Source organism: Aplysia californica, unplaced genomic scaffold (genome assembly GCF_000002075.1).
Source record: "Aplysia californica isolate F4 #8 unplaced genomic scaffold, AplCal3.0 scaffold00027, whole genome shotgun sequence".
Classification (NCBI taxonomy): Eukaryota; Metazoa; Mollusca; class Gastropoda; order Aplysiida; family Aplysiidae; genus Aplysia; species Aplysia californica.
This window is the reverse complement of record NW_004797297.1, coordinates 1,546,289-1,561,437: the sequence shown is the minus strand read 5'-3', so window position 1 is coordinate 1,561,437 and position 15,149 is coordinate 1,546,289. Positions and strand designations below refer to the sequence as shown.

Genomic DNA, 15,149 nt, shown 5'->3' with positions numbered 1-15,149 from the left:
AGAGAGAGAGAGAGAGAGAGAGAGAGAGAGAGAGAGAGATTAATCTGGTACAAATTCCTGCTTTAAAAAAAGAAACAAAAATACAAAACAACAAATCTCTTGCTCCTCATAGATCTATATTACTAGATCTATAATCAGTTCAAACAAATGAACGTGTTATAAGTGACAAGTGGGCACACGTTTACATTGTACTTGATTAATGAGCTTGGACGCGGCTTGAAACTTGAACTACCAGCGTCCTTCGAAAACTTTGATTTGTTTAGTTACGGGACACAACTGTCTCTGCAAAGGACGTACTTCGACCCAGTTCAAATAAATTTAAGCTGACCCACTGTGGGTGTATTTCCAGACTGAGACGAACATTCGTATGAGAGTTTGATGTGTAGGATAGAATTACTCATTGTATAAAATAACTCACACGAAGAAAGGCATTTTAAACAAAAATTAAGGTATTTTCCTTGTCGGTTACTGTTCACCCCCTTTCCCACGATATGTTTTCTCTCTGTATTGCACTCTAAAGGAGGGTTCCTTACATAGATCTAGGTGCTGTGATATTTTATGGACAGGAAACATGATATTTCAAGAAGAGCATGGACATTTCTAAAAACCCACTATTTGGTCAGACTTGACAATTTAAGAAATTACGGTCTTTTCCAAAGGTTTGTTGTAAACAGTTTTACATTCCATGTTGTCTTCCAAACGCTCGAACGAACAAAACGAGCCTGCCCTCACTTGTTTGATTTCCAAATTTGACTGTGACGACTCGCGCTGCCGTGCCGATCTTTATAGTTTTAAACTTCCTGCTCTTTACTTTTTCTTTCGTACAAACCTTACACCCTGCTGCTGCTCATAGGCAAGTGATTTAACTTACACTACATTATAAATACAACGCACGCCTAGTTTTATAATTCTCGAATTACAGAAACATTTTGTATCATACAGTGATTATTTGTCTGAAAAGAATGTATTAAATCGAATTGTCTGCGCCCTTTACGTTCTGAAACTTGTGTTTATAATTAGAAAGCTTATTTATCACTTTCGCGTTGTGATATAAGCTAAACCGTCCGCTTCTCAGCTGGTTGCTCCTGGAAGTCGAAGCAACGTGCAGCGTGGGACTTTGCGTTTTCATCCACTCAGCAAGCCTCGTCGGAGACTAAGTTCTTTTACTGCGCATGCCCAATGACATAAAATCGGGACTTAGTCGTGGGACGAAGGCCCGCCATAACATCGCTTTGTAACAACGACATTTAAACACGCTGAAATGTCTTCTGTAGATGAGGATCAGTCGTCCCAACCATCAGTTGTAAGTACATTCTTTATTGTATTTATTTTTATATTATTTTGATGTGTGTAGACAGTTGTAGATCATCGCTACACTCGTGACTCGAGCTAAGGTCGAAAATGGCATTTTGCGGCTAAGTCCCAAGATGGCTGAAAAATTTTCTAAGTCCCGAATCCAGGAGATAGCCAAATCTAGTGGTGTGGTCAGTGTATGGCATGCTGTTTGAAAATCATCCCCAGGGCCCAGAAAAGAAGTCAGTTTGATTTGAAATGTGGACAGTTGTTAAAGGAAATCATAAGAATTAGTTTACTTGGTTGAGGGTCGTCTAGGACACGTTTCATCGAGGTAATGTTGTTTTCTTTGTTCCAGGGTGACGGTGACGGAGGCTTGGCTGACCCAAAGACGGGTAAGACAGATGTAGTTACGCGTGGTCCCCGTGGTTATGTCGACTCCAGTCTTTTATAATACCAGTTCAAATATATATTTATCTGTCATAACCTTTTTATCTATACTGTGTTTGATTATATTAGCTTAATTTTGGTCCTTTATAAGTTCTAGACAGGCCTTTCCATTCTTTGTTCTCCTTCTGTCACTCTTCTTTATTCGTTCATTCAAATTCAAGCTGCACTCAGACAGGCTAGCCCAGACTCAAGATAGGGCATTGAACTCAGTAGCACAGCTGAAAATCTAATGACTTTTGAGTTGAGATTTTTTCAGCTGTTGCTGTTCAATATTCTGTTTGATTTTTTTTCAGACAGCTGTGATTCATTCTAGATCTAGATCTAGATCTAAAATCTAGATTTATTTTTAAAAAAAAAGATCTCTAGATCTAGATCTAGTCTATAGATTAGACTCTATATAAAAATATTTGTAAGGCCTATCATGAGAAAACAATGAACCCTATATTTGACCTTTATTCCTTTATTATTTATTCTAATTGTCTTCTGAACTGAAAAGTTGCTTCTACTTTTTTGTTCAAGTTTGTATGTCAATGGCTAGATAGATTCTAGATCTAGATCTAGATTTAGATCTAATACGCTATTGTAGGTGGTGGATTTTGAGTTTGTTTTCATAGAAAAGCAATGTTAGTCTTGAATCTAGCTAGATCTAGATCTAGATCTAGTAATTTAAGTCTAGTTATTTTCTATGTTTTCGTTGAAGTGAACTTGAGCCAGGCAAGTAAATAGTCTTTGGCCCTTATTTTAATATCAAGAAGGGCTAGAGATTTAGGCCTAGATTTTGCAGTTCTGTTTCAAAAAGTGGGCCTAGCTTTCGTTTCTCAGCTGTTTTGACAAGCTCATTCAGAAGTAAAAATAATTTGATTTTTGTTCAATAGATCTAGATCTAGATCTATATTATGTTCCAAGCTGTTGTATTGTTTTAGAAATGAAGGATTCCTGTTTTTGTAACTATTCGAGCGCATTCCCAAAATGTTCCCTTGTATCAGCCAGTGTCTTGTTCATCAGTAGCTACCCATCATGTAGGTTGTTTTGGTTATGGTTAAAGTTATGGTTTATGGAGATTATATTTATGTTGGAGACGGGCTGTGACGTGTTTTGTCACATGCGACTGAACGTAGAACAACGCAAACTATTTTTAGGTACGGTGGCCATCTTGTGTGACGTCAGACTGGGACACCCCTCCGATCACGTGACTACATCTAAATATAGCCAACCGCATGGCACAACACAAAAAAAGCCAAAAAACAACAATACTTAATTTCTAAAACTAGGAATAAAATGATAAAAATGAAGAGACTGACTACTTGCTTAACCCTCATCCTGCGGGAGCCGGGTTTATGTAGCCCGATAAGCCTATTTCGGCACCTCGCCTGCGTTCTGGTCCCGAGTCAGTGTAGCTCCTGGCTCAGCGCACGCGCAGCGCGCATCCTCTTACGTGTCATTCGGGTCCCGAGTCGGATCCCCATTCACACAGGTCAAGTGTGTGTGCGTCCGTCTGCCTGAGTTTGTGTGCGTTTGTGGCCTTCTTCTAGAACCACCTGCGTTGGTTCGTAATCGAGGCATACGTCTTATTCAAAACATGCCAAGTTGATAGCTCCAGATGTTCGTCCAATGAAATTATTAAAGAAATTGACCCACTTAGACATGAAGAGCTCGAAAGGATAGTCGGGAAACAAAACTTCCATTTTTCTATACAAAATATTTCAAATGAGCTTGATTTTGCCTGAAATGATACTACCTGATAAAAAATGAGCTTGTTTGATAGTTTTGAATACCCTTGTGCAGGTACAAAGAACAATTTGAGTATAAAACATTCGGAAATTGACCTAAATTATCCTTTTTCGAACCTCAGGTCATTCATAACAACAAGAGCGTCCAGAAAGGTTATTCAAATGGGCGTAACTACTCGTAATGTCTTATCTGCTTGTGAGAGGGGGTTATTCATGTGTTTGTAACACTTTATAAATAGAAAGCTATGAAGGATAGAGCGTTATCTTCATCATCAGTTAACACACTCCCGCGGTATTCATGGTGAAAACACACGTTTCCCGGCGCGCGCGCTGTACACCAACAGTACTCACTGAGTGACCCCGGCGGCCTGCCCGGCACGTCCGACGTAATCAGTTGCTGATAAGATACGCATCTGGGCACAGACGCAGGATAAGAGTTAAAACTCACCTCTAAGCCTAGAATGCTGCTGATGCTCAGTTTTCTGCATTATGTGGCGCTTAGTCTCTTTTATACCGTACAGGAAAAGTTCAAAAATTGAATTAAAAAGATGCAGTGAACTGGAAAATGAGGAAGCTCAAACCTGTCAATGTTTCTATGAATGAAATTGTTGACATTTGTTCAAAACGAGCGGTTTGTGTCACTTCCGGAATTTCGAAAATGTAATTGACTTGCTGGACACCTTTCAGCCAGTCAGAGCATGCCTGTCGGGCTGAAGTTAGCCGCAAGTGTGAAATTTGTGCGTAACATATCGATACGGATAATACAGTATCTCAACCAAAGATCGTGTAGAGGATCCACGGCCTTCTAAAAATAGTGTGGGTATCCCAGGATATGATGACATCATATCAGTTGCATGTTGTTTTGTCATTCAAAGTTTTGATATAAATTAAAAATGTAGCTCAGAGGTAAGATGTGCCAATTTTTTAGGTCATTATTCCACACCTTTTCACAGTTTACTCAATGCTTTTTTAAAAAGTATTTTTTATTTCACCCGTAATATCAAGATGTTTTAGTTCGTTATCTGACCCAGCTCTAACGCCGCGGTATGCGAGCACAGCGCTCCAATCCTTTCGCTGACTGTATCAGTATGGAAAATTTCGCTCTCGTGACCGAAAACACACTTAAATTTGGTGAAGCAAGACTTCTATAGCAATTGAAAGAGTAACCATTTTTCGTTTGAAACAGACACTCACCAGAAGTGCAAGCCCAAATTTAGATCCAAGAAAGATATATTTTTGAACCATGTGAGAGAGTGAGGCACTTCCTTTCTTCACTTTTTGACTCTGTATATAGATATCTAGACCTTTTTCCACGAAGAATTGCATATCAACTATGACATGTTTTGCCTTCAAGTTTCCAAATACACACGCAAATAAAAGTTTGAATGAAATATATACCAAATTTGGGTAGGAATATTAAAATTTAGGGTTTTTTTTTCAATTTAAAAAAAAGTGGTAAAAATCTCTAGGGAGAGCTGACAACCAGGAAGTGTAGGCCTAGGGTTGAGTGAGTTAATGACACACATGATGTTAAGTAAGTGTAACATTTTTATAATAAAGCCCTTTATGTTAGGATGGGTGATTAAAATTTTGCTATAATTTTGTTTGATTTTTTGTTTGTTCTTTTTTTGTTCTTTTACTTTTTCATTGTTTACAATTGTTCACAAAATTTTTTGTTTTGGGTACATAAACATGGTATGGTTAATTTGCAGCTATGTTTTAAACTTCAGTCAGTGTCAAAAAACGAAAACTTTTATGTGTGGTTTTATATATATATATATTTGGTTTGGATCAATGAGTTAACACCGACCACTATCTTTTAAAAGCAAAAAGCAGTGCATGATAGAAAAACTGTTCTCTCAGGGTGCTCAACACATCCAGATTTATGGTTCAGCAGAACAACTTACATGAAATTATCTGTTGTTCTGAAAATTGGAAAACGGTGGAAAAAAAACCAAATTGATGTTGAATGATGATAAAACAAAAGTCGTTCTGGCTAGCGGTGCAAAATACTTTAATTAGGTTGACAACGATCTCAGAAAAACTGGTAATGGTATGGAAATTGTATGATCAAGAATAGTAAAAAAATCTCTGCATCTATTTTGATTCCAGTTCGTCAGTGTCGACTGAAGTGAGTCTTCTGATCAGCTGCATTATTTTAGAAAGAAAGAAAAATAAGTCATCTAATCAATATTAAGTATACTGTTTTCTCACGAAATAGCTTAGTTTTATTAATACTTGATTATTGTAACCCATTGTTATCAGGAATGAAGTTAAAAGATTTCAAACTGTTCAAAACAATGTGCAGACCTGCCTATATTTACAAATTTTTCGTAGTATTAAGAAAATTTGCCGGAAATTTGACCCCATTATGAAAATATAAATGTACTAAGGAAATGAGGAAAATCGAGTCAATTTTATGAATAATCAATTCTACGACTAGATCGCATAAAAATAATTATTTGACAATCATCAGTATTCAATAAACGCGGGTTCCCAATATACAAATTACTGTTTAGTATTGATTGTTCTTTATGCGACTTGCTGTATCGGGCGCAAACTTTCCATGCAGTACATGTCTTAATTTTATATTGCGAATACATGCATGCCCCTCCCCCCACCAAAACCCTCTGAGATTTTTTTTTGGCTGCCTGAAACCCCCCATGTTGTTAAAAACAAGTAAAATATTACTGCACCGTTGGTCAAATTGTCATATAGTTCATATAAAAATTTGCAGTGGATATATTAAAGATTAAACTTTGTGTAAATTAGATAAAAATTAACAAAAGGTGCTTTAGAATTCTAAGCTTGAGACGGGTCCTTGAGTAAAAAAAAAAAACCCCATAAAATCTTTTGATTTATTCAAATGTCAGCCAAAGTCATTTTTGTTTTAGTTTCATGAGATGTATAGAGATTTTTTTGTCTGAAGACACAATGTTCTGTTTATGTAGAGCCTGTGCTCTATATTATCAGGGTTGAGTGCTAGTGCTATATAAATGTCATTTATCTTTATTATTATTGAAAGTTTGATGCTTTTTGTGAAAGAACAAGTCTATGCTACTTAATTATAATTTATTAATTAATGTATTCTTTTAAAGATCATTGATGAAATCAGTTGTGAAAAATTGTTTGAAATGAAGTTGGCAAGATGTGTACTGTCAGTGGTTTGCCAATAATTTACAAACGTTCATGCTCCTAAAATGGACAAAAAGAATAAGAAAACAAAACAAGGACAAAGAAAACAAGTTCAGTAATGTTTGTGACCGACTACTCATACTTTTATCTGTCAAGGGGGATATTTTAGCAAGGATGAGGATGTGTCCGTTCCCACCTCTGACCCTGGCTTATTTCTCTATTTATTTTCAAATGATATTGCTTGTGCGTAAGTGCTGTGAAGTGAAGTGTTTTTAAATCTTTGATGTTGCTGTTGTTGTTGTTTTTAAAAAAAAAAAAAAGTCTTAAAACTCTTTGAGTTGATAAAGTTTCCCCTGTCTTAATGACAAAAAAGAAATTCCAATTCTTATAATTCCTGTTTTCCCACCTTTAAGGTCTAAGGTATGTGTACAGAAATCCTGTCTTTATTGATCTGCCTCTGAAATAAGTAGCTGATAGCTCTGCTGTTCCTCAGTGCTTCTGTCTGAACAAAGAAGTCTTGCTGTATTGATTATTGCACTAGGCTTGGGGGTGATGTTAGTAGCTTTCTTTTTCCATATTTTATCATACCCAGCTTAAGATTTGTATTGCAGCACTGTCTTTGTGTGGGTTGCCTCTAGTTCTTAAGAGTTAGAGACATTTTTAATTTTCCAACAGGATTCGATATAAACACTCTTCCAAAGTTAGAACAGTTTTTTAATTAAATTTATTCTCTATAAGATTTCTGTGGTAGGGCAGTGCTAAGTTTGTGACACTGTTGTCAATACTATACTGGTAGTGTGGTTTGAACTTAAGTACAGGTTTGATAAGAACAAGTAAGGTAAATTAATTATTAATATCTTTAAGTATGTCCTTGTGGGATTTTTGTTCCCAGCATGAGGCTTTAGAGATAGTATTTTACCTATTCACAGTGGAAGACCTGAAGGCTAAAGTGAATGGGTTGAGTGAGGAGTCTGCAGGTTCAGCTTCAGAGGCCAATGGTCACGCTGAACCTAAAGAAAATGGTTTGTCCAATCACAAATCTGAGAAGTCATCATCTTCAAGCAGCAAGCACTCGTCGTCCCACAAGAGCGGCAGCTCGGACAAACACCACAGCTCCTCAAGCAGCTCTAAGCATCGAGAGGGGGGCTCGTCCAGCAGCTCCTCCAAGCACAGAGACGGAAGCTCCAGCTCCTCCAAGCACAGGGACGGCCACAGCTCCTCCTCCTCTAAGCACAGAGATGGTCACAGTTCATCCTCTTCCTCCAAGCACAAAGATGGCAGCAGTAGCTCCAAACACAGTTCAAGCTCGTCGAAACATAAAGAAGGAAGCAGTTCCTCGTCCTCACACCGAGATGAGAAAAGCAGCTCCAGCAAACACAAGGAAGGCAGTTCCTCGTCTTCCAGTAAGCACAAGGATAGCAGCAGCAGCAGCTCTAAGCATCGTGATGGTCACAGCAGCAGCAGCAGCAGGCCAAAGGATGGCAGCAGCAGCAGCAGCAGCAAACATAAAGAAGGGAGCAGTTCCAGCAGCAGCAAGGACAAATCGAGCAGCTCCTCTTCAGATGCTAAACACAAGGAGAAAAGCAGGGAGTCCTCGTCCAGCTCCAGTAAGGATAAACACAAGTCCTCATCTTCATCAAGCTCGTCCTCCAAGCACAAAGATGATAGGCATAAGTCGTCCTCTTCCTCTTCTAAAAGTGGCGGGGATAGTAAGGAGAAACACTCTTCCTCCTCATCAAAGCCCAAAGAAAATTTGGAGAAAGTAAAGGAGGAGCCTGAAGACATCAAGGTAGAAGCGGAGGTGAAGGTTGAGGAGGAGGTCAAAGAAGAGCATTCTGCAGACGACAGCTCTTCTGGAAAGGCATCCCCAGTCAAAGCTGCCATAGAGAATGATGAAGTGAAGATGAAGAGTGAACCTGTGTCTGCCAGTCCTGAGAAAAAGCCTGTTGTCAAGTCGGAAGACGAAAGTGATGACGATGATAAGCCATTGGTGAGTCTTTTGAAACCAGTTTTCTTTTCAGTGTTATAAATTATATTTTCCTTTTTTCTTCTGTGGAAATTATTAAATTAATTTTTTAGGATGCATTAAAGATTAGTTAACCAGCATCGCTTGTACTTTTATCATGTTTAGAAGTTATAAGTGAAGTGAACTGTGGCTGTGTTACTAACATGAATTTTGGTAACTCTTTAGGTATTCGTATATTTTTGGCTTTTAAATAATAAAAACCCCCCCCGAAAGTGCAGCAATTGTTTTGATATGAATTAATGCCATGAAATTCTCATGCTGTTTGTTGCAAATTGTCACATCTTGTAAAGTGTGTGACTTTTCAATATTACCTAGGATGTGCATTTCTTGTTTGCAGTCTGTCCGCAAAAAGGAATCACAGCCCCTGAAGCGTGCGAGGGAAGTAAATTACCAAGAAGAGCAGGATGACGATGAGGATGATGATGATGATGAGGAAGACCTTCCGTTGTCAGCGAGGTATTTCAGTTAACTTTCCCAAGAAATAGGAGTAGCTCTATAATACTGTCTGTCCTTTCTACCAGATACCGAGATGTTGATGGGTGGTATGATGCTCTGTTCTTTGTTTTATAAGTGTTACCATTGTCTGTTTCTGTCCATGAAGTGTGACTGTTCTACTTGCTTATTTATTACGAACAGTGCCATACCAAATTTACCCAAACATTTTCTTAGAGGCTTTTAGTATCAAAAGAACTAGTTGGGGGGGGGGGGTATAAAATTTTTTTTCTGTTTTATTAGTGGTTTTGATAATAATTGACTCTCCAGAACTTAAAATTAACGATTATTTCTAATGTGATTTTGGTTTTCAGAGCAAACAAAGCCAAAAAAATGAAAGTGGAGAAGCCTGTCAAGGTTGAAAAACCCAAGCCCAAACCGAAACCCAAGCCTCAACCTAAGGCTGCTGACAAGAAAGCTGTAAGTTATATTCAGTTGAAGCTAGATAGATTGTGGGTCAGACTTGGGTGGGGGGGGGGGGGATTATCTCTGAATCGTACATAGAAGTGAGCGATTTTTCTGTCTTGTTGTCAAGCACAGAGTACCTTTGATCTCAGCTGATTCATATTTTTAGAGACTAGCTTTTGTTTTTCATCCGAAATGGACTTGTACAGTATAATTAATTGTTGTTATGAAAATTTGATTGTTTTAAATTAATGTTCTTTAGATACATCGTTTTTTTTGTATTATAAATTTGTCCAGTTGTGTGTATTGTTTTAAGTTAATGTTCTTTAGATACATCGTTTTTTTGTATTATAAATTTGTCCAGTTGTGTGTATGTTTAGACCTCCAAGTGTCACAAATAAACAGCTTGTGGTGTCATGGGAAATTATATGATTTCACACCTCATTGTATTTGAAAATATTTGAGAACAGACAAAGCAAGCAAGTAAAGGCCATAAACCTACACATTTTCCGAAAGTAGAATGTACGTAGGAAGTAGAACTCCTTGAGCTCATTTGTGAAGGATTGAAATTTAAAAAAAAGTGGTAAATAAACTGTAATGGTGACTCAAATTACGACCAAATCGGCTGTGACACCACAGAACGAAACTTGTGTCTGATTTATCAACTCTTACAGGGTGAAAGATAATTATAGGATGGAGGTAAAACTACTTAACTCACTGAGCACCAGGCCCCCGATTGGCCTCCAAACCCCAGGGAACCACCCATTTCCCCCACTTTTTGAAAATTCATTAAAAAATTGAAATAGAAGGCTATTTCTTTGAAGTTTTCAAATATGGGTACAACAGACACAATAAACACATTTTGTGAAGAATGAATGACAAAAAAATGTATGGGGCAGAAAGTTGGGACAAATTTGCCCCAGAAAAAAAAAATTGAAAAAAAAGGGGGGAAATGATGTGACAACAACAGAAATCTAATAATAAACTTACGCAAAATGGTTGTTGCAGTGTGTTTGTGTGTAGGAGAATGAAGCATGAGTATGTACAGTGAAGTAGCATAAAAATGTAAGTGGTAATTAATTTTGAAAAATTAAAAATATCTAGAAGTAGATTTATATAAAAATCGTCGGTGACAGACTGAGAAGCATTTTCATCATCAGTGCTGCTAGTGCCAGGACTAGATCTATCATTAGATGTTCAAGGTCTGGGTACATATATATCTTCTCCACTTTGAGGGCTGATTTGAACTAATACTGGGGCGAGATCTATCATCATCCCCAGCTGGACCAGGCTGCGTACTCGCTGACGAGTCAGATTCACGATCGAGAGACGATGTTGATCTAGATCTAGGTCTAATGTAATTTTCTCAGTCATCTTCATCACTGCTAGGCGGAGTCACATTTTGATTTTTGAAGTTATCTATCTGATACCTCACTGTCACTTAAATCCTCACCAAAGTTATCAAGAGTTTCAATAAACTTCAACACACCTCGCCGTGCCATGCTTTGCTTATGAGAAACCACAACAAACTACGCGGAAGTTCCTTACTTTCAGTTGTTCAGTCTGTTGGACAAATATCCTGTTTATTCGCAGTAAAAGTGATGTATATACTTAAACCACAAAGAACTAGCTTGTTGGTATCATGTTTAAACATCTGTGGCTATTTGCACGCATTTTTAAACTGCTGGATTTACTGTATAGTTAACTACAGTTGAACCTGCATACGCTGTGGTCATGGTCCGCGGCACGAATTTTACCGGACCGCATATGGTGCGGGGGACCGCATATGGTGCGGGAGCGGTGCTCGGTGAATTAATGGTTGCTCTTCTTTGGATATAATAGCATGCTGTGAATGAGTGACAAACTTTTGTTTAAACTTACGGGAGTTTGGAAAAAACCCACTAAATTCCCAGTTTGTCCTTGGTTTGCTGTTCTAGTTGTTATAGCATTGATTTTTATTATTACAACAGAAGAAGAACAAAGGTGCTGTGAAGGAAGAAGTGCCTGAGGAGCCTGTGAAAAAGAAGAAAAAGGGAGAGGAAGAGGCGCAGGAGGTGTGGAGGTGGTAAGTCATCAAGAATATTTTTTTGATTTTGCCATTCTAGCCATGTCGGGGTCAGTGAATCAATTATTTTTAAGAAATTTGCTTTTTTTTTTTTTAGGGGTACTGTCTGTTTTTATTTCTTAGAAAAAATCATGATTTCTATTTCCTACATTTCTGGTATTTCAATATATTCCCCTCTCGGGTGTTTTCCCGTGCTAAATTAGAATGCAGCAGCCTTGGCTGATATCTGCTTGTGGATAAGACAATTGTTGCATATTATTAACATATAGGCAAACACTGCTAAGAGTATCGTGGAAGGAAAAGAAATCAAATGAGGTAGTGCTTGATGAAGCCCACGTGGGACGCTCAATGTTAAAAACAATCAGGAAACAACAAATGCAGTTTTTGGGACACCTGAATAGACATTAAGGGTCTTGAACATCTAGCTCTCACTGGCAAAATTGAAGGCAAGCGAGGCAGGGGTAGGCCCAGAACAACATACTTAGGGAACCTAAACAAATGGTAACAGGGAAAAATCAGGGAAACGTAGCTTTTCTGAGAGCATCCGAGCAAAGGAATGAATGGAAAATCATGATCGCCGATGTCTGTCGCAGATCTGGCACTGGATGATGATGATGAGGCAAACACTGTACATACGGTAGTGAGAGCACCCAATGTTTGGGAATCTTTGTTGTCTTAGTTCGAATATGATGGTTCAGTCAAAATAGTGTTCATTGACCATTCTGTTATGACAGCGCTGAACGAAAACAAAGCAAGTTGTATCTTTTGACAGGTGGGAGGAAAAGAAAGAGGACAATGGTGTCAAGTGGACTTACCTGGAGCACAAGGGACCAATCTTTGCACCGCTTTACGAGCCACTGCCCAAGAATGTTCGCTTTTATTATGACGGTATGGAATAAAGCTTGACATGTAGTTTACTTGCAAGAGTAATGATTGTGGCCAAACATACTGGCCGTTTTCATGACTTTCCATATCAAATGTATTGGTAATTAAGTGTCCTGCTTTTTACTTTTGCGCAGTGTTTTACAAAGTCTTCATATCACTAATTTTCAATAGATATCTTCTGCAGTATATTTTAGGTTTTATACTCTGGTGTTCATGGCAGCAAAAATTGTTAAAGAAAGTGTAAATGGCTATTTTACTTACTAGTTAATTCAGTGAAAACTCTGAATTTTGATTTCTTTTTTATTTTAATAGTTCGAGTGCTGCTGTTACACTGTTTTTTAGTCTCATTCCTTCTTCATTCTTTTCCTCAGGAAAACCAATGCAGCTTAACCCAGAGACTGAAGAGGTGGCCACATTTTATGGCAGGATGTTGGATCATGACTATACTACTAAGGATGTGTTCAATGGCAACTTTATGAAAGACTGGAGGAAGGTATTGATTCATTCTATTTTAAATGATTAAATGCAGTTTAATTGTGGGAATTTTTCTCCCTATATGTTACTGTGTTTTTAGGGGGGGGGGGGTTGTATTTTATTTCCCGTGACTGTTGAAGCACAAGTCCGTATTTACTGCCAACTACATTTTCTTCATGTGGATTGTACTTTTTGTGAGTTCTAGATTGTTGTGGGGTCTTTTTCATGTACTTAATGTAGTTGAACTGATTCCCTCTAACTTCAGTTAGAAGAAAGACGTGTACCATTGTTTGGAACATTTTCTGTTAAATCTTTTTAATGTCGTTTCATATGCGTTCATTCTCATGCTTTTAATTTTTACTGACTGCTTTTTTTTTTTCTTCCTTGTATAATTTAGGTGATGACCAATGAGGAGAAGCAAACCATAACAGATCTGAAAAAGTGCAACTTCCATGAAATTAATGAACATTTCAAAAAGAAGTCTGAGGAGCGCAAGAATCTCTCAAAAGAAGAGAAACAGGTACGGTGGTCTTAGTTGTAGTTTTGATGGATACTGGCCGTGTTAGGACAGATGAACTGGTTCACAGTGCCTGTGGTGTGATGGTTAGACATTTTCATTCTATGAAGTCTTGGATTTCCATGTCGAGAAGACATTTTACAGAGTATCCCTGCCTCTTTGCTAAAATGTATTTCTTGTGGCCCTGGTAAGCCCCTAATAGGCTAGGTCAATGCTGCTGGTCTTGTATGTGCTCAAATTTGTGTGGAGGAAGGAGTAAAACATCTATGACTACAAAAGTGACGGCTCTGTGTTACAGATTGAGGTCAAAAGCCGTTGGGGCTCAAATTGCCAACTCCTAAAATATTTCGGGCAATATTTCAGAGTTCAGAGTTTCTTTCGGGTCCTCGACAGGTTTTTCAAATTGGTTAGTTGGATATAGTGGTCTTTTCTCTTTCAGAGTTCCTTTGATTATTCATCTTCATAACTTTCTGCCAGTTCTGTTGTATGTATGTGTGCCTTTTACAGTTCTATCGAGTCTGCCCTAAAATTTTGTGGTTGAAATTTAAATGCTTGTTGAGTCTGATGCCAAGGCTGAAAGAAATTTTGTTTACTGTTTTAAATCCACCAATAGAAGGGTGTTTTTCATTTTGTTTTAAGAAAAAATACAAAATAATGTATATGTGAGGCAGCATGATGAAATTAGGTGTTCGCCAAAGCAATGAAATTAGGTGTTCGCCAAAGCAATGAAATTAATTGTTCAAATCGACATTTTTTCTGGGCACTTGGCAATTTAAATTTTTTTTTTTTTCCTTTAAAAAAAAATAATTTTTTTTGCTCAACTCTTTTTATGTCCTTTTAAAAATGCATTTCTGTGGATGTTATTGGAAAACATTGATTAAAGGCTCAAAAAATGTAAAATTCCAGTTTCCAAGGACACTGGAGCTTTGTTTGGCAGCCATTTTCTCACTGCATTTTCCTCTCTCACCAAGCAACCCCACCTTCTTCAGTCGCAAATATCCCGACTTCATTCAAGATAGATGAGTAATTTTTTCTTCAAATGCAAGACAAATGAACAAACTTTAAGATGATACCAATAACTCTATATACTCCAAAATTGACGAGCGCCTGATTCTACCTTGTCGTGGCACATATATTGCTTTACAATTGTTTTCATTTGTGAACTTGAGAACGCCGCCAGTTGGTTGTCCTTACCTTTCCCTTTTCTTTCTGTCTGCTTGTCATGCTTTTTTCCTGGGCACTAAATGACCATTACAGTGTAAACGTATTATGTGCTTCAGTTTACTCCAACTTGCCTTCCAAATCTCAAATCACAGAAAATCAAGAAAGAGAACGAAGAACTGACCAAAGAGTACGGCTTCTGTGTCATTGACCACCACAAAGAGAAGATTGGAAACTTCAAGATTGAACCTCCAGGCCTTTTCCGTGGTCGGGGAGACCACCCTAAGCAAGGCATGCTGAAGAAGAGGGTCATTCCAGAGCATGTTATTATCAACTGCAGCAAGTGAGTTTTGGGTTATGTTAGTGTATGAGTATAAGGATTACTACATGCAAATTTATACTTTTGAAGGTGGTGTACCCACTGGTAAGACCAAATAAAGGAAAAAATCAAAGAAGACAACCATATCTTTCATGTTCAAAGAACGTGATGTCTATGTGGGGTTTTTAAAAATCATT

General features: G+C 37.9%; 1 protein-coding gene across 1 annotated transcript in view; it reads left to right on the top strand.

Annotated features, from left to right (window-relative positions):
* The first annotated feature begins 1,188 nt into the window (after positions 1–1,188).
* Positions 1,189–15,149, top strand: part of LOC101853285 (DNA topoisomerase I, mitochondrial) — a 29,021-nt gene continuing 15,060 nt past the window's right edge. Inside the window, exons 1-10 of the mRNA XM_005091235.3 lie at positions 1,189–1,303; positions 1,652–1,688; positions 7,538–8,598; positions 8,972–9,090; positions 9,441–9,546; positions 11,502–11,596; positions 12,369–12,484; positions 12,853–12,974; positions 13,353–13,475; positions 14,789–14,976. Coding sequence (XP_005091292.1) covers positions 1,262–1,303; positions 1,652–1,688; positions 7,538–8,598; positions 8,972–9,090; positions 9,441–9,546; positions 11,502–11,596; positions 12,369–12,484; positions 12,853–12,974; positions 13,353–13,475; positions 14,789–14,976 — 2,009 coding nt within the window. The 5' untranslated portion in view covers positions 1,189–1,261. The remainder of the gene's footprint in view (positions 1,304–1,651; positions 1,689–7,537; positions 8,599–8,971; positions 9,091–9,440; positions 9,547–11,501; positions 11,597–12,368; positions 12,485–12,852; positions 12,975–13,352; positions 13,476–14,788; positions 14,977–15,149) is intronic.